The sequence below is a fragment of the Rhinolophus sinicus genome, linkage group LG03, assembly GCF_036562045.2.
Source record: "Rhinolophus sinicus isolate RSC01 linkage group LG03, ASM3656204v1, whole genome shotgun sequence".
In the NCBI taxonomy this organism is placed as follows: domain Eukaryota; kingdom Metazoa; phylum Chordata; class Mammalia; order Chiroptera; family Rhinolophidae; genus Rhinolophus; species Rhinolophus sinicus.
The window spans coordinates 99,556,964-99,579,265 of NC_133753.1; the positions used below are offsets into that span (position 1 = coordinate 99,556,964).

At 47.7% G+C, this 22,302-nt stretch overlaps 1 protein-coding gene across 13 annotated transcripts in view; it reads left to right on the forward strand.

Annotated features, from left to right (window-relative positions):
* The window catches only part of PEAK1 (pseudopodium enriched atypical kinase 1), a 348,119-nt gene extending 328,310 nt beyond the window's left edge, over nucleotides 1-19,809 (forward strand). For all 13 annotated transcript variants that reach the window (XM_074328311.1, XM_074328322.1, XM_074328313.1 and 10 more), the window contains one exon: nucleotides 13,272-19,809. In XM_074328311.1, the coding sequence (XP_074184412.1) occupies nucleotides 13,272-14,435 (1,164 nt within the window). In that variant the 3' untranslated portion in view covers nucleotides 14,436-19,809. The remainder of the gene's footprint in view (nucleotides 1-13,271) is intronic.
* Nucleotides 19,810-22,302: the final 2,493 nt, after the last annotated feature.

A 22,302-nucleotide genomic window follows, 5' to 3' on the forward strand; every position in this document is an offset into this window, starting at 1 on the left:
TGTACACCTGAAATCTATGTAACTTTGCTAACCATTTTCACCCCAATAAACTTTAATTAACAACAACAACAACAAAAAAAAAAACAAAAAACAGAATCAGGGCTTAATTTTAAGTCGGGCAGACCTGGGTTTAAATTTGTGCTGTAGCAACTTTCTGGCTACGTTACCGTGGCTCAGCTACTTGTCTTTTCTAAGCCTGGTGTCTGTATCTGTAAAATGGAGAAAGTAGTTCCTTCTTGAAGCCATGGTGAAACAGCACAGGAATCACTGCATATAGTGGCATGTCTCATGCTCAGAGCGCCATTTGGCACAAAGCAAGCATCCAGCGAGTGGTAGCTATTTATGCCTTCACTCTCTTCTTGTGTGCCTAGAAAGTGCCTCTGTTTTCTTAAAGAATCCAGCTCTGTGAATTTTCTTTTCTGATCTCATGAGGACATGTTGACAGCTCCTCTCTGTGTACCCACTCTCTGCTGAGTGAATTTCGCTGTCACTGCACTATTAGCTATCGAGGTGTACAATTATGCAGTAAGAATGACGTGCCTCCTCCCCACACTGTTAGACTTGAACTTACCCACAGCAGCAGCCCTGGCTTATTAATCCTTACGTCCTTACTATATTATTGATCTAATATCCTTAACCTTAGATAGTATTACATACTGTCTAATATAGTACCATGTATATGGTAGGCATCCAGTAAACACCTTGTTGCCTTTTAGCAAACATTTACTAAATAAAACATCATGATATTGGTGCGGGTTTGCAGAAATGCCTATGAATAGGGCAAAGGCCTTGCCCCCAAGGAGCTTACAGGGGGGGAAGACAAAGGCAGGCGTAGCTCGAAAAGAGGCAGATTATAATGAGGTTCTGAGTGGTGTACAGGGATATGAAGATGAGTGAATGGAAAGCGTCAGCTACCACTCACCTCAGGGCTGACAGAAAGGGCCTCTTGTGTGGTGAGTAGCGTGCATGGGGAGAGTAGTGGGAAATCAGGCCATGGAGAGGTTTGGGGACAAATTTAGAAGCTTTGAATGATAAGCTGAAGAGGTTAGACTTTATTTTATGTTCTGTGGCAAGTCAGTAAGGATTTTTAAACAGAGGCATAACATAAGATTAATGATATTGGAAGAAGACTCTAGTGGAAAAGTCCAGGAGGACTGGAGCAGTGTGGGGACAGAGCCAGGAGTGCAGTTTCCAGGTTCTCGCCCTCATGTGGAAAGGTGCTCACTCGGGTAGTAAATGGCCATCAACTGTGATTGGATGGCCATCAGCTGTGGCTAGTTGGCCGTCAGCTATAACCAGTGAGCCATTGGCCACTAATATAACTGCCGTGGCTACGCTCGCAGCAAATGGAGGCTAGCAAGAAGATGGTGGCTGAGCTGGCAAGCGCGGATTGCGATTAGCGGGGCTGATTGCAGCTAGCAAGTGAGGTTGGTTGGCAGAGACAAGTGGACAGCAGGTTGCGGATAGTGTGGCTCCTGCTTCCTGTGTCTCCAACCCAGTTGCCAGCGAGAATATAGTGGTGTGACTCCCCTATCTATGGCTCCGTGGGTGTTCCTTTTTGGCCTCACCATGTCCTGCGTTCTTATGTGGGGAGCAGGATTAGAGACCCCGCGTGACACCTGTGTGACACATGGTGCAGCGAGTAGGGTACGGTGCTGGCCAAAGCTCTACAAAGGGCGGTGGAGCAGTTTGTGCGTATGAACACTCAGTCTCAGGAAGACCAGGAGGAGCAGCTCCCGGAGAGCTGGACCCCCATGGAGGGGTGGGAAGACGTAGACGGTTCCCCAGCCAGCATAGGCCAGAGAAATCGAAGGTCATTGCAGCCCTGTGGGCGGGAAAGTGCTTGCTGAGGCCCTCACCTCCAGGTTGGGGAGGACTTGGAGCCCTCGCCCTGCGGAGAGGGCACACATTGTGAGGCTAACGCACAGCCCTGGTGAATGACTGTGGACTATGGGGAATGGGCTCCATCCATAATTTAATGGACCGCTTGACTGTTTGCTTGGGAACATACCACCATGTAGTGGCACTGGCAGATGTTTGCTTTTGTGTCTCGACCGGCCGCCGTTGAGAATATGTGAGAGAGACTGGCTCTGCCCAGAAAGGCTGGCTGTGCCCAGGAAGACTGCGGTATCCTGAAAACCCTGGCTGAGACCGGGAAGTCTGGCTGTGCCCAGAGAGAGTGGCAGTGCCCTGAGAGGTCCTGGCTGTGCCCAGAAGGACTGGTGGTGCGCTGAGAAACCCTGGCTGTGCCCAGAGAGCCTGGCTGTGTCCAGAATATTGCATTCACCTCCAGGCTCCTCGCACAGGGCCCCTCGCGGAAGACGCTTGTCGCATAAATTGTGAGGCAAGACCCTGTAGGGGTGGAGTGTGGGGACAGAGCCAGGAGTGCAGTCTTCAAGCTCTCGGCCTCACGCGGAAAGGTGCTGGCTCAGGTAGTAAATGGCCATCAACTGTGATTGGATGGCCATCAGCTGTGGCTAGTTGGCCGTCAGCTGTAACCAGTGAGCCATTGGCCACTAATATAACTGCCGTGGCTACGCTCGCAGCAAATGGGGGCTAGCAAGAAGATGGTGGCTGAGCTAGGAAGCGTGGATTGCAGTTAGCATGGCGGATTGCAGTTAGCAAGCGAGGTTGGTTGGCAGAGAAAAGTGGATGGCGGGTTGCGGCTAGTGTGGCTCCTGCTTCCTGTGTCTCCAACCCAGCCGCCAGTGAGAATATAGTGGTGTGACTCCCCTACCTATGGCTCCGTGGGTGTTCCTTTTTGGCCTCACCATGTCCTGCATTCTTATGTGGGGAGTGGGACCGGAGACCCCTCATGCCACCCTGCATGACAAGCAGGGAAGGCAATTATTATGCTGTTGCAATAGTCCAGGTAAATATTATAATAAGGCCCCCTGAAACCGGCAGTGCAAAGAAGGTACAGGCGGTAAAAGATGAGAGCCTGTGTGGTGAGTGGCTTGATGGAGGACGAGGCAATAATACTAACATTTCAGAAAGGAACAACTCCAGGAGGGTGGTGATGCCATTGTTAAGTGAAATATGAGTCAGAAAGCCCGGGACAATCAGCTCTGTGTGAAGCACACTCATGGGACGACCAAATGGAGGGGAACTGTAGCCAGAGAAAAGTGTAGGTTTGGACGGCAGGAGAGAGATCAAGGCTAGAATGTGTTCCCCAGTCCTCTCACAGATTTGATTTAATTCACACTGTGGGACTTGATGGGATTGTAGTGCTGGAGCCTACAAAGTGGGAAACGGCCCACACGTCTAAGGGACCCAAATTAGGAGAATTTGGAACAGAAGTACCGAAAAGCGAGGCCCCACAGATCAGGGAGTCCACCACTGCAGAAACCTTAAGAGAATGAGTGTAGGCGGGAGCCGGGTCTTGGGGCGACCTTAAGAAAACAGTCTCGCAGCCATGGAGGGGATACCAGATGCAGAGTTACAAGGAGTAAGGAATGGAGGGGCAAGGGGGGTGTGAGCACAACCTGAATGTTAAGTGTTTTTGGTGAAAGGCCAGATTGAGGCCCAGACAAGATTTAACCTTCAGCTCCTATTTCTGTCTCATCCACATCTCCTTTTATCCCCTTGTCACCTTTTGGCGAGCCACCACCCAGCAGACCGGACTGTGTCTCTCTGTGGGCTGCATAGCCAGCACTTAACTTCCCTGCTCTAAATAAAATCTACCTTGCTTTTTCCCCCTTTCAGGGAATCTGGGTAGCCGCTGACCATACACAACCCTCAAGGAGACTCACATCAACTTGAGGAAGGCGGCCTTTACCCTTCTACACAGGAGGAAACCGCGGCCAGAGAAGAGCAGGGCCGCCGGACTCCTGGCAGGCTGCCCGGCTGACTGCCATGTGGAGCCGGTCCTATTGAGTCAGTAGACCGACCCTGCTGTGCTTGAGTGCTGGCCCTGACTGGGCAAATGGTGTCCTTTTGCCTAGAAGCAGGGTGGGCAGTAGGTAAAGTCGTGATTCAGTCTCAATGGGACATTAGATTTTTGGGGTATTTTTGTTTTTTTTTAAATGTTGTTTTTTGTTTTTTGTTTTAAGATTTTTATTGGGGAAGGGGAACAGTGTGTACTTCCAGGACGTTTTTCCAAGTCAAGTTGTTGTCCTTTCAATCTTAGTTGTGGAGTCAGCTCAGCTCCAGGTCCAGTTGCCATTTTCTAGTTGCAGGGGGCTCAGCCCACCATCCCTTGCAGGAGTCCAACCCGCAACCTTGTGGTTGAGAGGACGCGCTCCAACCAACTGAGCCATCCGGGAGCTCAGCGGCAGCTCAGCTCAAGGTGCTGTGTTCAATCTTAGTTGCAGGGGGCGCTGCCCACCATCCCTTGTGGGACTCAAGGAATTGAACTGGCAACCTTTTGGTTGAGAGCCCACGCTCCAACCAACTGAGCCATCTGGAAGGCAGCTCAGCTCAAGGTGCTGTGTTCAATCTTAGTTGCAGGGGGTGGAGCCCACCATCCCTTGCGGGACTTGAGGAATTGAACTGGCAACCTTGTGGTTGAGAGCCCACTGGCTCATGTGGGAATCGAACCGGCAGCCTTCAGAGTTAGGAGCATGGAGCTCTAACCGCTTGAGCCACCGGGCCGGCCCCGGGACATTAGTTTTTCACTGTTCTCATAAAATCGTTTTATAACAGATACTGCTATGTTGGGACCACATAAGAAATTTGGATGAAATTACTTTGAGGAGATAATGAAAATCTGACAAAAGCAAAAAGAATAAATTTTTGACTTGTTTTTCCAGCAGTCCCAGATTTGAGGTAGTGTGGGCATCTTCTCTACAAAGTAGTCTGGTCTTGGTTCTCAGGCTGGAGCACGGGAGGCTCCCTGGTGCGCAGTGGGCTGCCCTGCTCCTGCAGCTGCGCCAAGGACTGTGTCAAAGCTTGTCATAAAGCAGAGGGGAGCTGTGGAGACCACAGTTTATCGCATTTTGACTCAAGTCTCTGCTTATCTCATCTGGGTGGCTGCTGAGAAAGCAAGACACTAAATGGAAAAGCATCAACAGGAATTTGATTGGTCGGGATTTACAACTACTTCACACTATAGACACAGGCAGTTAATTACTGGCTTAGTGACAAGGAAAAAATTATAGAGAAGAAACCACTTCCACTTTCATAATTCAACACAAATGCAAATATGCCCAACATTGAAACTTCACAGAAAGCAATTAATGAGCAGCCAACTAGCTGTACATACTCATAGCCATCTTAGGTCAATGTCCACATCACTTCAGGGCCGAACGCCTGCAAAAGGACCTAAGAGTCTCAACTGGGAATGGCTTTAGGAAGGAGAGGTTTGGGGTACTCGAGAAAACCTGGAATCAAAACGAATTGTCCAGTGGGAAAGGGGCCAACTTTTATTAATGAGGTGAGAGGACATAGTGAGGAATTATAAACTGGGATTCAAATTAATTTAATCCTAATCTGGGGCCTGGGCAGGTTATTGAACTGCTCTGTGCCTCAGTTTCTCTAATGTGCACATCCTGGGTATCATTTTACCTAAATGACTGGCTCAGGAGCACAAGTGATTTTTTTCTGATCTGTTTGCAAGTGGGAGTGCAAAAAGATTTTGATGAGTACAAGTCACAAGTAAAATAGTAAAATCTTATACAGTTGCTTTCTTGAATTTCTCTTTTAGACTCCAAAATGTATCTCTTGGGCCTGTGACATTTTTGCAGCCATTCTATTATAAGTTACCTAGCCTACCTGACAGGTCTCATGGCAGGTTCCCGGAGTATGGAGTTCTGCGGACGTGGGCCCCAGACAGCATTCGTATATGACACACTTGATGCATTTTGACTGTGTCTGTCACAGCACTGAGTGCGTATGGGGCTCGGGTCTAGCAGCAGGTCAGGCCCTGTCCTCCAGGCAGGTCCAGGACTGAGGTGAGGCAGTCAGTCTTCTCAGCGCGAGCTGGGACCAGACACTGGCATGAGTGTAGGCTCTGCCTTTGCCTGCTCTCCTCTCCCCCACTGGTGGTTGTGCTTTTGTGTAACGTGACAGGACAGCACAGTCGGTGCGTGTGTGTGTGATCTTCAGTGTCTCTCGTCCTGCAGTTTACTGCCCACAGAATACATCTCTGAAGCCTTCAGAGGCCTGAAAGCTACTGTGTGAGGTGGAGAGGAGAAGCCTCACTGAGGAGGCTGGGTCAGCTGGACCCAAAAGGGAGAATAAAAGCTAATGGAACATATTTTTGAAGAGTCCTGTATTCTGTAATTATTGCTTTCTATGGGGAAAGGAGAGAAAATTGAATGGAATGATGAAGAGCAGTGTCGTTTCCTATGGTTTTGTGCAGCAAAACCGCTGAGCCCCCAGGCAGCCTGGGCTTGGTGGACAGACTGCGTTGTTCAGACTTTCCTCGCGTGTGCAGCCGTGTCACGAGTGTAATGACTCAGACTTGTGGGCCACTGCGCCTTTCCTTTCCCTCCATCTCCTCAGACTATATTCCAGCCATTGGGGTCAGAAGCGCCATGGCTGCCCAGGGTTCCGTCTCAGTGTTTTGCACAGACACGTTCAGCATGTATGTGTGCCTTGGTCCGTGCTAGGCCTAAAATACAGACATCCACCCTAAAACAGACAAAACGTGATCACTGTAACAACGGGGTGCACAGTACAGAAGAAATGCAGAAAGTCGGTGTGGGGTGCTGAGCTCTTTCTCTCGTGGACAGAAACGACATGAGAAGGGCTTTGAAAGAACAAGTAGGAATCTCTCAGGCAGATGAGCAATGAAAAGCGGCCCTGGCAGAGGCCCCTGGAAGACGGGCTGGCACAAGCAGGAAGGTGAGAAGTGAGATGGAAGGGAGACCAGGCCTTCATCCTGTGCAGATAATGGAGAGTGACTAGGAAGGTTACACAGACAAGCGGTGTCCAGTTTTTTTGAAAGGTGACTCTGGTGGCCATGTGGAAGGTTATTGGAAGGGACTCACAGTAGGGCAGGGAGGCTGGCTGGAAATACTGTGTAGTGGTCCAGGCAAGTGACAACAGGACCAATAGAGATGGAGGAGCGACGATAATGTGAAAGTTACTGGGGGAGAAATCAATAGAGGTTGGTAATTATTTTTATGTAGGGAGCGGAGATTAAGGAGAAATCCAGAGTAAATTTGATTTCTCATCCAGGTCAGGACAGACAGCAGCACCATTTACCAATGGAGAGAACAGGGCTTTGTGGGAAGAAGCATTCAGGTTTGGTCATGTTGAGTCTAAGGCATTGATGGGATGGGGCGAAACCAGATAGGCCGTGCATAGATGAGTCCATCCCAGGACAAGCCTGGTCATAGATGTAGGTGTGGCAGTGGGCAGCATGTCAAGCCATCGTCCTGCTGAAGGGAGACGATGAGAAAGAGGACAGAGCAGACCCTCAATACCAGCTTTTCAGGGAGCCCTTTCAGAAGCCAGTAAAGAAGAATGGGTAATACCACTCAGTTCAACAACTGGTTAATTCCATCCTGTCTTGCCAAATATCCACCTCTCCTCTACCTCCCTACCTGTTGCCTTAAACTAAATGTCTGTTGCACTCCCCAGGCTGGAAAGGGCAGTAAGATTTGCATCTCCAGGCCTTGCGGGCCCTGGGAAAGGGCCAGGCCGTCACACATAGTACTGTTCTGTCTTTCCAGGCTACGCATGGCTCACTGCACTCAGCGCCTCCCAGTCTGGTTTTCTAGTTAGCTGTCCAGGTTGAGATTATTATTATAAACATAAATGCTCTCTAATGGCAAATTTCCCTCAAACATGCAGACCAGCTGCCATGAATGACACAGAAAACCAGCCTCTGTACTGAAACGAACGTTTGGGATGGAACTTTCCAGGTTGTGTCTGAGGAATCACTGGAAAGCTGTTTCCCCACGAAGGTCAGGCCTGTGTAACAATCTCTGTGCTTTGACCTACACCTGAGGTCTCAGGGGAGGGCAACTTGGCTCTGATTCTGGAAGCACGTGTTTGTTCCATTTTCCCTCAGATGGACCCTCACCCCTCTCTATTGGGGCTCTGTCCAGATTGCTTCAGGATGCCATGTCCTATGACTTGGAGGTGCTGAGCGGCCACCCGATACTCGTCTGAGTGCTCAGTTGATACGTAGCAACATTTCTCCTGCCCCTTCTTTGTTCTCACTCATTTTAACTCAGATAAGCACTCGGTTTCCTCTCAAGCCTGTGTTTTTGTGACCATGCCTCATCCATGTTGGTGGGTGTGTAACCCATGTTGCTGGGTGTGTAACCCAGTTTAGTGTCCTCTGGTGTCCTCTGGAGAAGGCGCTCAGGAAGGAAGGGTGGGTGCCTTGTGAGTAGGCACGTGGGCAAGGGTTGCTGTGCCCAGAATAGGCATTTTTCACGTGAAGTTCCCTTTGCATGAGTTTGGCATTGTCACCTTCTTGGAACCAAACACTTGTCCAGAAAGAGGACCCATGGCACATTTTACAAGATTCAACCTTCACCAGCCTACTTTTGTTCTCTTGCTACAGTTTACATGTAAATGACTCGGGTGTGGATATTGCAGCCCCCTCTGGTGGCCCTGTGGCTCAGGCTGTCATAGCGTTTTTCTTCCCATTCAGAAAATGTTGACAGTCCAGAATCTGATCAAATTGGCAGCATTTTAAACAGGTTTTCATACATAGTCAAAACAAATATGAGGTGATTTTTCCCTTTCAAAAGGGGAATCTTACATGAAGATATAGGACCATTCCACCTCCAGTTTTGTTCCAATTTCAAAATTTTGGGGAGCCTAAGAAATCATTCTTCTTGAGGAGTAGAATCTTTCTTTAGAGTCTTCCAGTTCAGGACAGCTACCCTTTGTAAGGAAGGAATGTGAATTCCTTTCAAGAAAGATAAATGAAAATGGGAGGCTAAGAAGTTACTTTGTTCCCAGGTAGAGAAAATACTGGGTAAAAGAAGAAGGAAAAAACAACCAGCAGGAAGAACCCTGTCCATTTGTTCTGGAAAGAGTGGCCTGTTTTCTGAAATAACTTTTGGAACTAGAAATTTATTAACTGAAGTCAGATTATTTTTTTTAACTAAAGGAATCAAGTTATTAGTAATTTGAAAAATGGCTGCTATGTGGTACATAGAGTAATACAATACCCTTACCTAGATCAACGTCATTGCACACTCCATAGTGAAGATTTATGAGAGCCATATCATGTGACATCCCGTTATGGAAATCTACATACTGGGATTGTATTTTGCTTGTAACTTTCCGTGGTTATGTACCAATTAAAAGTCCTAGTATTTTGTGTCCCTCTTTCTCACTCCAGTCTTCTCCCTTTTTCCTTTGCCCTTAAAACTAGAGTGACCGTCATTCTTCAGCCTTTCTACACATTGTAAGGTGAAGAGGTAAGGAAGTGTCACCTCCCCAAGCCATGTAGGTGGCCCGCTGTTCTTTAGAGCATCCAAAATGGCTGAACAATTTATCATTTCTTCTTCATAAATCACTTTGAACCTTTATCTCAAGTTGATCTGTGAAGCTAAAAATAAATTCTTGTTGTAGTATCCATGTTCTTATCTACTCACAAAACTCTGGGGAATCTTATAAAAGTGTGTGTGTGTGTGTGTGTGTGTGTACAATTAGAATATCGCAGAATAGTAGTTATAATTAAAATATCTTCTTATTTTTTAAATTTATTTGGGTGATGTTCGTTAGTAAAATTATATAGCTTTCAAGTGTACGTTTCTATATCATCTCTATATCACATTGTGTGTTTACCACCCAGTGTCAGTTCTCCTTTTGTCACCATATATTTGACCCCGTGTACCCTGTTCTACCATCCTCCCTTCCCCTTTCCCTCTGATAACCACTAAACTGTTGTTTGTCTATGCGTTTTTACTTGTTTGTTTGTCTTATTCATTTGTTGCTTTCAATTTTATACCCCACATATGAATGAAATCATGTGGCTCTTGACTTTTTCTGTCTGACTTATTTTGCTTAGCATAATAATCTCAGCATCCATCCATGTTGTCACAAATGGCAGTATTTCATCTTTTCTTATGGCAGAATAGTGTTCCATTGTATATACCACATCTTTTTTATCCAATCATCTATTGAAGGACACTTTGGTTGTTTCCATGTCTTGGCCACCATAAGTAAAGCTGCAGTGAACATCAGAGCACATATATCTTTACAAATAAATGTTTTCAGATTTTTTGGGTAGATACCCAGGAGAGGGATTGCTGGGTCATATGGTAATTTATTCTTAATTTTTTTGAGGAACCTCCACACCTCCTTCCATAGCAGCTGCACCAGTCTGCATTCCCACCAACAGTATATGAGGAGGGTTCCTTTTTCTCCACAGCCTCTCCAACACTTGTTACTATTTGTCTTGTTGATGATAGCCATTCTGACTGGGGTGAGGTGATATCTCATTGTGGTTTTTATTTGCACTTCTCTGCTTCTAAAGTCAAACCAGAAGGTGGCAAGTTTTTTTTTTTCAGTGCAACTTGACATAGTGGAAACTATAGCTTGGTCAAACAGTTCTCTCTCTCTCTCTGAACCTTAGGCTGGTCTGTGTTGGATCAGAACACACTGCTGGTCATGACTTGTTGTCAGGGCTGGCCTGGCCTGGAGGTATCGAACTTTAGCTTCTCTCTACCAGAGTCAGAGAGCCTCACTACTGGGACAAGTAGCTCTCAGGACTCAAAAGAAATATGCATTTTTCTGCCTTGCTCTCTTTCTTTGAAAAAATATAAGGATTCTATAATATTGCATCACTTTGAACATTTGCAAGTTGTTACTTGTTTTAATCATTTTTCATGTTACATTTGTGCATCTTTGAGAGTTACAGATATACTCTACATACTTAATCTCATTTAATCCTCACCACTGCCCTAGGAAGTAGGTTTCAATATTCTTTATATTGTCTCCTTTATTAGGGAGACTGAGACCCTGAGAAATGAAGTGAAATGCCCAAGGTTACACAGCTCTGGGCGAGGCTAAATCCCAGGCCTCCCAAGTCCGTGGTGAGTGTCCTTTCTGTAACATGATAGCTAGAGTGAACTACACAATCTCACTCAGCCAAACTCAGTGGTATTTGACTGACTTTCCAAAGACTGAGGAGCTGGACCTTCGAACTTTAACTCCAGCAGGCAATGTGATCATTGAGCAAATTATTAAAACTAGAAATGGGGTTAATGGTACCATGTCTTGGATCTAACTCCACACAACTAAATGATGATTAGTACAGGCTTTTTAATACCTAGTGACACATAAACATGAACTACGGTCAACAATACAGTATAGAAAGAATTCATATTGTGATTTAAGAGCATTGAAGATAGATGTTATACAGCATGTGCTGAGACTTGGAGAGTTTTCCAAAGATAATATTTTCTGAAAAATACATGTTTGAACTTGAACCCAGCCTGGGGTTGTCTATTTCAAGACCAGAAGTTTGCTTAAAGAAGAAATGTTTATTATGCCCTCAAACTTAGATACATGGTAGAAGACTTGCAGAAACTTGTTTTCAGAAAGAGATTTTTGTGGCATTGATCAAGTCTCTAACTATAATAAATATGTGTAAGTACAGTAATTAAGAGAGGGGTCCTCTCCTCCCAAAGACCTTTGCCTTTGGTCTTTTATTTGTTTATTCTTTTTAATAACTGTTTGAATGAAAATCAGAGCATGGTGCTTCTCACAACTGGGGACCCATCAGCAACCTCCCAAGAATATGTGAATTTTTCTCTTTAAATGAAAATGACTAGAAAGTCCTTTCTAAAATGTGCTTCTTTTCTGAACTACTGCAGTAAGTGGGCCGCCCATGCGAGCATGCAGGCAGAGCGCCTGTGGCTGTGCTGACTGTGGCACACAGGCGCCTCCTCCCAGGAGGGAGCGTGCAACATGTGTCCATTTGAAATGACATTAGAACTAATACTACCACTTACTCACATCTTTGTTTTTTTTCCCTTTTCTCTTTCCTTTTTTTCGTTAAATTTTTTAAATTAAATTTATTGGGGTGACAGTAGTCTAGCAGGAATATATTTCTTTTATATACATGTTCAATGCAGTAATTTTTATTTTAAAATATCATTGAACACACAGATGAGACCTCAAATTACCTCTAGAACCTGTGAAAACATGTAACTTCCATTTTAAAAAGCTTAGGGGCTTTTTTATCGGAAAGCTTAGTTTCAATTGACACTAGAAAGTAGAGAGAACAGTATGTGATAAGACTAAGGAAGAAGGGTGATTGCTTACTATGGATTTAAGTTGGAGAATTCCAGAGTAATAGAGGTGGATAAGGTTAGTGCTAGGGAAAAAAAAAAACAAGAAAGAAAAAAATTAGGAAATGTGTCCCTCAGTTACCACGGTTGTGGGGGAGCTGTCCTGACCAGGTTCTTTCGGTCTGTGAATGAGTGTTGGAGGCTGGGTCTTCTGTTGCAGTTTCTCCAGACCATGTCAGGATAATCCATTTAGGGGTGATTTTTTTTTTTTTTTTTTTTTTTTAGCTTTCCTAACCCTTTAAGAAATACAGTAGTTGTTTTAGTATATAGAACTCTTGGCTAATGTTTTTGATCAAAAACTTCCTTTTTCCAAAACCACTTAATAAAGTTCTTTTTCAAAGAAAGGCCTTATTGACTGAATATTGGACCTTAAATGACGTCTGTGAAGAGAAAACATAAACTCAGAATCCTGCCATTGAAATGCTGGTTTCGCTCTGATAGGTCAGATCGGCGATTCCCTCAGACCTTTATGTCCACGTTGCCAGGGAACCGTGAGTGCCTGACTTGTAACTATTACAGTGACATTCATTGGAAAGTTAGGAAGACCCACAGTCTGGCCAGTCGTGTGTCACTGTCCTGACTGGTGATAAAACAAGGACTCTTGGCCTACTTTCTGAGCCATTTATTGAGCTGCTGTGTTAAGTGTTAGCTGTAAACCTCCATAGGAAGTAGGTGAAAAAATACTTTTTGTTCTGTTTTTTAGATGATGTGCAAGCAGGATAGTGGAAAGAGCTTTGGTGTTAGATAGACTTAGGTTTGCAAACTGGTGGCCCTAGCTGCCTTTTTTTGTTTTTTTATTCTTAGATCCCCAGCCTCCTCTGAAGGGGGGGGGGGTTGGGTGAGCACTGGGAATCATATCCACAGTGCTAGCCTGTGGGTGGTCTGAGAAGTGGTGCTGCCGCTGGGCCTGCCGCTCAGCACAGGACTCCCCAGCCCCTGGAGACCTCACTGTAGTGCTGTCTGTCCCTAAGCAGGCCTCCCCAGTGACCCCTCCGTTAGACATGAGAAGCCCTCTCCTGAAAGTGTGCAACCTAAGCTGTGTTCCTTGCTTTCTTCTTTCAGATCTGTAAGAGCAAAGCCAAAGAATCACAGCAGTACTATCATAGCTTGGCTGTTCGGCAGAGTCTGGCTGTCCATTTTAACATCCAGCAGGACTGTGGTCATTTCCTTGCCGAAGTCCCTAAGCGTCTGCTGCCCTGGGAGGGTCCTGATGCCCCGGAAGAGGAAGAGGATGAAAGTCAAGAGAATGAAGAGGCCGTGAGAGGAGACACTGATGGGGAAAGCGCAGAGCCCTGCTCTGAAGCCGAGTCAGCCCAGAAGGAGCGCCCGGCAGCCCTCGGCGGGATGCAGAGGAGCCACGTTGTGGTCATCACCAGGGAGGTCCCCCACCTCACTGTGGCTGATTTTGTGCGGGACTCCCTGGCCCAACATGGGAGGAGCCCCGACTTATACGAGAGGCAAGTGTGTCTGCTGCTCTTACAGCTGTGCTCTGGCCTTGAGCACCTGAAGCCCTACCACGTCACTCACTGCGATCTCCGTCTGGAGAACCTGCTGCTGGTCCACTACCAGCCTGGGGGTGCAGGCCAGGGCCTCGGGCCTGCAGAGCCCCGCCCTGCCTCCTCTCGCCCCACGAGGCTCATCGTAAGCAACTTCTCTCAGGCCAAGCAGAAGAGCCACCTGCTGGAGACTGACATCCTCCGGGACCAGTCCCGCCTCGCCCCCGAGATCGTCACGGCAACCCAGTACAGGAAGTGTGACGAGTTCCAAACGGGCATCCTCATCTACGAGCTGTTGCACCTGCCCAACCCGTTTGACGAGAGCCCAGAGCTGAAGGAGAAGGAGTACACGCGAGCAGACCTGCCTCGCATCCCACTCCGCTCCCCCTACTCCTGGGGCCTGCAGCAGCTGGCTGGCTGCCTCCTGAACCCCAACCCCTCCGAGAGGATCCTCATTTCCGAGGCCAGAGGCATCCTGCAGTGTCTGCTCTGGGGCCCCCGGGAAGACCTCTTCCAGACGTTGAGCACTGCCCCCAGCCCAGGGCAGAGGAATGCCCTACTCCAGCACTGGCTGGACATCAGGCGGACACTGCTCCTGATCAAGTTTGCGGAGAAGTCCTTGGACAGGGAGGGTGGGGTCAGCCTTGAGGACTGGCTCTGTGCTCAGTATTTGGCTTTTGCCACTCCAGACTCCCTCAGCTGCATTGTGAAGATCCTGCAACACCGTTAATGCATCCTGGGCACGTGCGCTTTTCCTTCACTGTCATCGTATTCAAATTACCCACACGCTTCCCCGGCCTCGAAGTCATGGAATTCAAGGAAAGGAGAGTCAGACCGTCCATCCATGTCCACGAACCAAGGCGGCCACTCAGAAAGGTATCCACAGCTCCAAATCAAGTGACCAGCTGAGTGTCTTATCTTTACAGAAACTCAACTGCACAAGGGTCCAGCTGCCTTCCACTGGAGCACCTTTCACCCGCATTGTCCCACAAATGCAGATTAAACAAAAAAAGAACATTTTTGAAGGGATTGCTCCTTTGGTATGAACTCAGTGTCCAGTTCCTCCATAATTCTGAATTCTACTTGCCTTTTTAACACCAAGTATTTATTCTCACTAGCAATAGATAGATTTAACCAATTCTTACCGTCATCCACTAAGCTCTCACAACAGACTTTCTCCCTCTGTTACCAGGCAGAACTGCCATCCTTAGCGTCAGCCCAGTTTGGGCTCCAGGGATGATACTCTCAGCTGCAGCACCTAGCGCAAGGACAAGCAGCAGCCATCCCTTGGTCGCAGACCCCTTTTCGTTTCTGTTATCGATAAGTGGGTGGCTGCATGAGGATGGCCCTAACTGTCCCCTCTGCTGCCACTGCCCAGTTCTCCTTCACCTCTGCTCTGTCCCCACTTGCCAACGAAGTTTGACTTTATCGGCCACTTGTGGCCTCTTACAGAGCTGGCCCGTAGGGGTATGTGTCACCAATGCCTCAGCAGGCTGGAGTGCAGTTCAGATCTTATAAATCGCTGCCAGTCTACAGGAGATGACTTTCCTGCATGTGCAATTCTCTAGAAACCATGATGGCAGCAGTTTAAAGTACGGTTCTTTGATTTCTGTCAGAGTTGGCAGCCAGGGCTGCTGGTACCCAGATCACAGTTTTCCCCGAGCAGTCACTGGCCAGCTTCCTTCTGTTATAACCCAGTTAACTAGTCTGCCAAGTGTGTCGACATCGGCCCTGAATGATCTCTTTAGAGGGCATGGCACAGATGGGTATTAGGGTGGCGGGAGGCAGGCGAGGGGGAGGCCACCGACGCGGCTGCTGACCTTGCTGGAGAGACGCCTCCCGCGGCACTGGCAGTGCTCCCCATGATTCTGAAGTGGCCTTGAGGACAGTTCCCAGGGGATCTGGGATGCTGAGCTGAGTGGCTGAGGACTGCTCACCGTGTGTGAGGGCTGTGCTCCGGTCCTATGGGTATATGTGCAATCTTTATGTACTTTTAGCTGTGTATTACAGTGTTTTATGTTGCAACTTCACCTGAAGCAACGTCCCCAGAAGTCCTCCCCTCTTCCCTTGGCACATATTTGCTCTAAGAGACAACTGTCCCTTCCACAGGGGTATGTGAGTATATGCGTCCTTGTTTTGTTCAAAGCTGTGAGTATCTGTTTACTTCAACACTGAAATCCCAAGAGTCACTCGGACAGTATGAGTGTGTGTCCACGAGTGTGCCCATATGTGTGCACGTGTGTGCTGGAGTTCGAGGCCAGGCCTTGGAGGAACAACCTGTGGCAGGGTCGATAGAATGTTGTCTGCACCTGGCCAGGGAGGGAGCCCTGGGCCCTCGGTCGACCAGCACAGAGGTTCTTAACCAAGACTGACGGTGCAGTGTGGCTTAGTTCGCACATTAATGGCCTTTGGAAATTTCTAAACTTTTAACATTTTTAACAGCCTTTCATGTGATCCACCTGTATCAAAGAGGATCAAGAAAGGAAAAGAATGTATTTTATTGTGCTTTTTTCCTTTTTTTTTAAAGAGACTGGCCAGCAGTCCAAGACTCCCAAGGGAGAGAGTTGTGTGGGCCACAAAGAGGGTTACCTCCCCTGGCCAAAGTGCAGGGCTCTGCCCCTAGGAATGCCACAGAGCAGCCAGCATCCTCTCTCAGTGTCCTGAGCATGGCTGCTCCTCACCTGACGGACTGGGGTGTGGCCCCCTCAGCCAGCCCCTGTGCACATGGCTCCTCGCCTGGTTATACAGTGACGCAGCGCACGCACCCCTGACCGTGTCAGCAGCACGCCCCGTGGCAGCCCTGCCTCACTCCCCGACGGCGCTGCCTCAGTGTCACTCCGTGCCTTGCCCATGTGAATTTGTTGACTATTTAATGAGGTTTCATATTTAATGAAGAAAGTTCCCTAGTCCCTCTGTTTGTTCTCTAAGTATTCTTTGTCTTTCTTTCCATTTTTCTTCTGTTTTGACTTGGATCTAGCCTCCTTCATTTTAACTCTAGTACTGTTACCAGGTACCCTCTACAACTGTTATCTTACAGCACTGGTAACCAAGCCCCTCTTCTGATATGGTCAGTGCCATTTTTACCTTCAGATTTGTGAAGGGCAAAAGACAAATGCCAACTAGTAGTAGAAGGGCCTCAGGCTTCCCAGAGACGGGGCTAGATTAATATTTCCTGAGTGTTGGTGAAAAATGTGAGGCAGAGAGGGAGAGGGTGTTACAGGTTAGAGCAGAATGGATGAAACAACTGTCTAGGCAAGAGGACTACATCACATGGTCCTCAGACTTTTCCCAAAAGAATGCAATTCAGTTAATCTCATAGTATCACAAATATATATATATTTTTACATTTCCATTTGAATTATAGTAGGAACTTTAAATTCATCAACTAGAAAGAAACCCTACCCTGAGACACAGGCAGACAGGCATATATGTACATGAGTTTTGGATTGTGACTGGTATAGCACTTTAAGTTTTCTTAAGTAACTTCAAGTTACTGTCTTTAATATTGATTGGAAGTTTTTCTTTTCTATTGAAGTCTGTACTGTAGATTCTTCCATATTGAGAATCTGAACAATTAAGCCGCTATTGGAACTTTTCCTTAAGCCACACGAGCAAGAACAGTCTCTCCGGCACATCCAGGTGCTGGAGAAACAGGACAATGGCTGAGTAGCCAAGACTGAGACCGAACGTACAGTGGAGTGTGTTCCACAGAGGCCCAGGACTGGGAGGGGCCTCCCTGCTAGCCTGCGGGGACCCCCTTTGGTATATGTATGCTGACTGGTGCCCAGACACCTGTTCATGAAGAGTAACCGCAGGATGGGAAAGAGCACTTGTAATCTGGGGAGTCAGCAATGAAAGAATTAGGAATGGAGTCCACAACCCCAGGCTAGGTTAGAATTGGAAGCCAGGAGTGTGGCAGTGGGTCTCCAGTTTCGCCCTTTGAGGAGGAACTGGGTGAGGTACAGAAGGGAGCACAAGAACCCACAGGACTGAACTGGGGACTAAAAGGAAAATGTATTTGTTAGGATTTTAAGAGTCTGAGTACATTTCAATGTCAGGTTAAATGGGGGCCAGTTTTGCTTCCAAACTCAGAATAAATTTGTGAATATGGAAAACTAAGCCAAGAGATTTAAGCCTCTAGAAATGTTAATGATATTCCTGGGAGTAAAACTACCTAAAATTGTATTTTAAAGTTTCTAACATAAAATTTCCATGAAAGATCTTTGGGACCTACTAAATAGTAGGGAATAGAAAGATTGCACTCACCTTCCATAATTTGTATGAAAAATATTTTGGTGCTGGGAAGTAATCTGACATGGTTTTGCTGGTAACCTGCAACTAGGATTTTCCCCTGGATTTTACCAGCAGTGATCTGAAAAAAATATAGGCTAGTCCTGGAAACGGGGGGTGGATTTAGAATACTGCACTATATTCCAAATGATTCTAGATGTATAAATACAGTATGAACATATGTGGGGATGGGGAGAGGAGTTTGACTCTCTAGGCCAACTCTGACATGTTTTTATTCCCCTGACTATTTGCTAAGGATTGAAAATCCTGGATCAGCCTCCTGAGTAAACAGGCTGCCCACGAAAGCAGGCTGTCAGTCTCAGCTCCCGGGAACTCATGCTCTCAGGTCCACCGTGCTGTGCAGCTGGCGGGGCGGCGCCAGTAGTGGGATTCCGTGGACCAAAATGAGGCTGTAGGGAAGCTGAAGACCTGCATGCCCCTAGGCAGAGATTATGCCAAAGAAGACAAGCCTTTTGTCCCGATGCTTCTAAGGTGATGAGGTTGTGGCAGATGCAATGGGAGGAGAACTCACATACATTCCACGTCAACTATTTGGCTAATAAAATAGTACATCCTCAAAACGTGTGTGTGTGTGTGTGTGTGTGTGTGTGTGTATATATATATATATATATATATATATATATATATGTATATATACTTTTTTTTTTTAACAAGTCCATTTTGTGTTTTAGGGGAAAAAAGATGATGATGATGATGACGACGATGAAAACCTTAGCAGATTGTAAAGTTCTCCAGGACTTAAGTAGAACAATCTATTCCCTCTCCCCTTGTCATAACTTCAGCTTGGGAGCGTCATGTCCATAGGATACTGAGGGCTGAGGGTTATGGTTTTTTTTAAGAGATGTGGTAGTTTCAGATTTGTTTGAAGAACTCTTGGGAAATTTCTTAACAAAATGTAATCATTTTTATAAATCTTCCAACACAGGTGTTTACACTCATCATCACCATCATTTAATGTTTTAAGTGCCCAGAATGTACAAGGTGCTGTACAGCTGCTAAGCACACCCTCTGCGGCTATTTGAAACTAGAGTATGTTTTTGTATCAGGTATTTTAGGAGCTTCCCCACCTGGTGGGCTCCCAATGCCTGCGTTCCAGACAGCCCCGTTACATGTTTCCTGCCCGGGAGAGCTTCTTGCCTCCCTCACCACTATGTTTTCTTTAAGTCAAGAAAGTTTCAGGGAATCAAAAGAGGTCAGAAATTTTTTTAACCTAGCAGAAGTACAGAGTCATATATTTTGCTACGAATATTATTGTATTATGGAAAATTCACATTGCCCTTCCAGTGTGTGGAAAGTGCGTGTGTCTGTACTTATGGTAACTTGAATGTTGCACCAGTCCTAGGCTTTCAGGGCAGCATTTTTGAAAGATAAACCACACTGCTTCAGAAAACTTACTCCAAATACTACTTGGTTATCCCTTCCCTTACCAGGGTTAAAAAGTGTGTGTGTGGACAGGCTGGGGTGGGATTTTCTGTGATACGCAGGGCATTTTGGCATGAGATCAGGGCAGAAGGAGATATTATCCTTCCTGGTGATGTGGACCGTGGCAGTCCTCATTCCAATCTCTCTAATTCCCCGTGGCTCTGCTCACACTTTATAGTTGAAAATGTTTCTCTTGCTCATTCCTGAAGCTTCACCTCTGTACCTACATACTTTAGCATTGTAAATCTACCAGTGAAAGGTCCCCTCTGTCACCAGGTGGCGCCACCCTTTGGTTTGCTGTGGTACTTTGCTGTGTTCTCTGTGGCATCATGTTACTGTGTAAATAAATTCGTTTTAAAATACACTAAAAACCAGACAAGCGCTATCCTTTCGATGCCACTCCCGTACTGACATGCTGGGGAGGGTTCGGTTGCAGACGAGGTCTTACCCCCGGATGCAGGCTCTCTTAGGTCCTCGTCCACTGCTGACCTGGACCGTACTTTCTGTTCGTTCCCTCCCTCGTCTGAGAAATCTGGGCCTGCACTGCAAAGTGAAGGCCGCCTACTTTACCGAGAGCGCAGAAGGCTGCAGGTTTGTTGTGTGGGATCGCCCCCTGGTGGCTGGCACCGGCTGTCCTTCCTGCGTGTTCCAGGCTCGGTGAGTTGGCTCTGGCTGACACCCAGTGGAAAGCTCAGAGCTGTGCAAGCTGCGTGAGCAGGGGCAGGCCTTGTTAAAGCATCATCTGCTACAGAATCTACGTGCCTTTTGTCTGTTCCTTAAGGGACAGTCACAGGGTCCTTACAAAGGCAGGCAAGCCAATTAATGTGGACACTTGAGTAGCAGAGAGGAGGCCACCTGGCTTAGGCAGAAAGAGTCAACAGTTGGCAGTGGTGGCAGCAGCTGCCACGTTATTAAAAGTAGAATGGATAAAAGTGCAAACATGTCAGCTCTAAATTTAGACCAGGTTTTAGAGCCCTAAGCCCCTTATATTGGATGTTGTTTCCAGCCCTGCGTTTGCTCCTCCCCACTGGCAAGCACTCTGGACTTTGCAGACATGGTATTTAAGACGTGTTCCAGGAAAGTGATTGCCAGACTCGAGTCTGGCAAATCAAAACTTCCGACGTCTGTGGGCCTCTGAGCTCTCTGTGTGTTGCCTGAGCCTGGGAGGAAAGGTCACCAGGAGAACCCGAGAGACAAGCCCCAAGGGACACAGGCTCTGGGGCTCGCTGGAGAGGAGCCTGGGAACCTGCCCTTCCTGGCTGTGAGCACAGCACGCTGGCTTCTGGGGGAAGGGATCGAAGAAAGGCAGGCAGTCGGGGCTGAGAGGTTACAAGGGCAGAGGTGGAGAGCACTGGACTTGGGTTGCTGGCACGTGCTGCTGGCATGAGTGGCCAACCCGAGGCCCTGAAGAGGCACAGTCCTGAATGATGGGACCAGTCCAGGGTGCCCTAGTCAGACTCCAGAGAAAAACCAAGTCTGTCCTTCCAATGGGATCCCCATGTCTTTTGGTATGACTGGATAGAAATCATCCTATTTCCCCTCTATCACTTTGTCCAGCATGGGATCCATTCCTGGGAATTCCATCAGAGGGTCCTTAGCCAAACGACTCTTTGTGACTCTGGCTTGTGCAGAGGTGATGGACCCTGACATTTGGATAGGTCCTTTGGCTTGCGCATGCCCTCTTAACCCAGGCCACAGAAAATGTGGGTCTTCCCTCCCTGAGTGAATTGGTAAGAAGAGCTCGTGCATGCCTGCTGCTCTGAGTGTGTGCCATCTGCTCCAGGAGCTCTACCTGCTCTCCGAGGCCTAGCAAATGCTGCTTCCTTTTAAGTGAGCCAGACTTCACTAGTGTCTTAGGAGCCAAGAGCTGCAGTTGGCAGGTCACAAGTTGTCATTAAGAGCAGCTCAAGGCAATTACAGCTGAAACTTAAATATTGGATTCATGCTGGGTGGGGGGCAGGAGGGAGTCAGTTGCCAAGATCCAATTCTCTCAAATTCACAAACCTCTGAGTGGAAACAGGCTGCCTGGCCACAACTCTTGATTTCCTGAAGATCCCAGATAAGAATCTAGGCACACACTCTGGGAGGCACATGCAAGCAACCATAAGGTAGAGCGGGGCTGGGAGAGATGCTGGACTCCTGGGGAATCTTTAAGGGGGTTTGGAAGTAGAGGGACTCTGCATCTGTCAAGGGGGCATGGCTCTCAGCTCTCTGTGGGTCAGTCACCTCTACCGCCCATCACCCACCAGCCCTTACCTGAACGGGAGTCCTGGAAGCAGGGATCAGAGGTCCAAGACCCTGAAAACCTCCAAGCCCGTGGCTCATCTTCCATTCTCCCTCTAACCCCAAATGCCTTTCCTCCCTGCACCACACTCTGTCAGGGACCCAGGGCATGTTTGAAATCACCCCAACCCCGCTGCCACAGCTTTCCAGGCCCTAGGCCCCTGGCCCTGCAGATGCCACCTAGTGGTGGGGACAGAACCCCACCTTGAAGCACTGGGCTCTGCAGGCCGATCTCCCTCGGGGACTGAGGCTTGGAACTGCTCAGCGTCTCCCACCTGCCCCTGGGCCTGCTCCAGAAGGTGAGGGCAGCCGTCCTTTCCCCAGCACCTGTGTGCAGCTGGCCTGGGCAGCGCACCAGGGAGCCCCAACCTCCAGCCGAGTGAGCACTCGCACTTACTGGATGGAGCACACCTCCCCTGTCTCACTCACCTCCACCAAATCCCACAAGAGGGCTCCATTCTGCCCATTTCTCACTCAAGTAATCAGAGCCCGAGTCTGAGCTGAGATCTGTGTGACTTCTAGCCTGCTCTCCTCCACCCCAACCTGCCACTTGTGTGTGGCCAGGACCCTGGAAGCCCTGT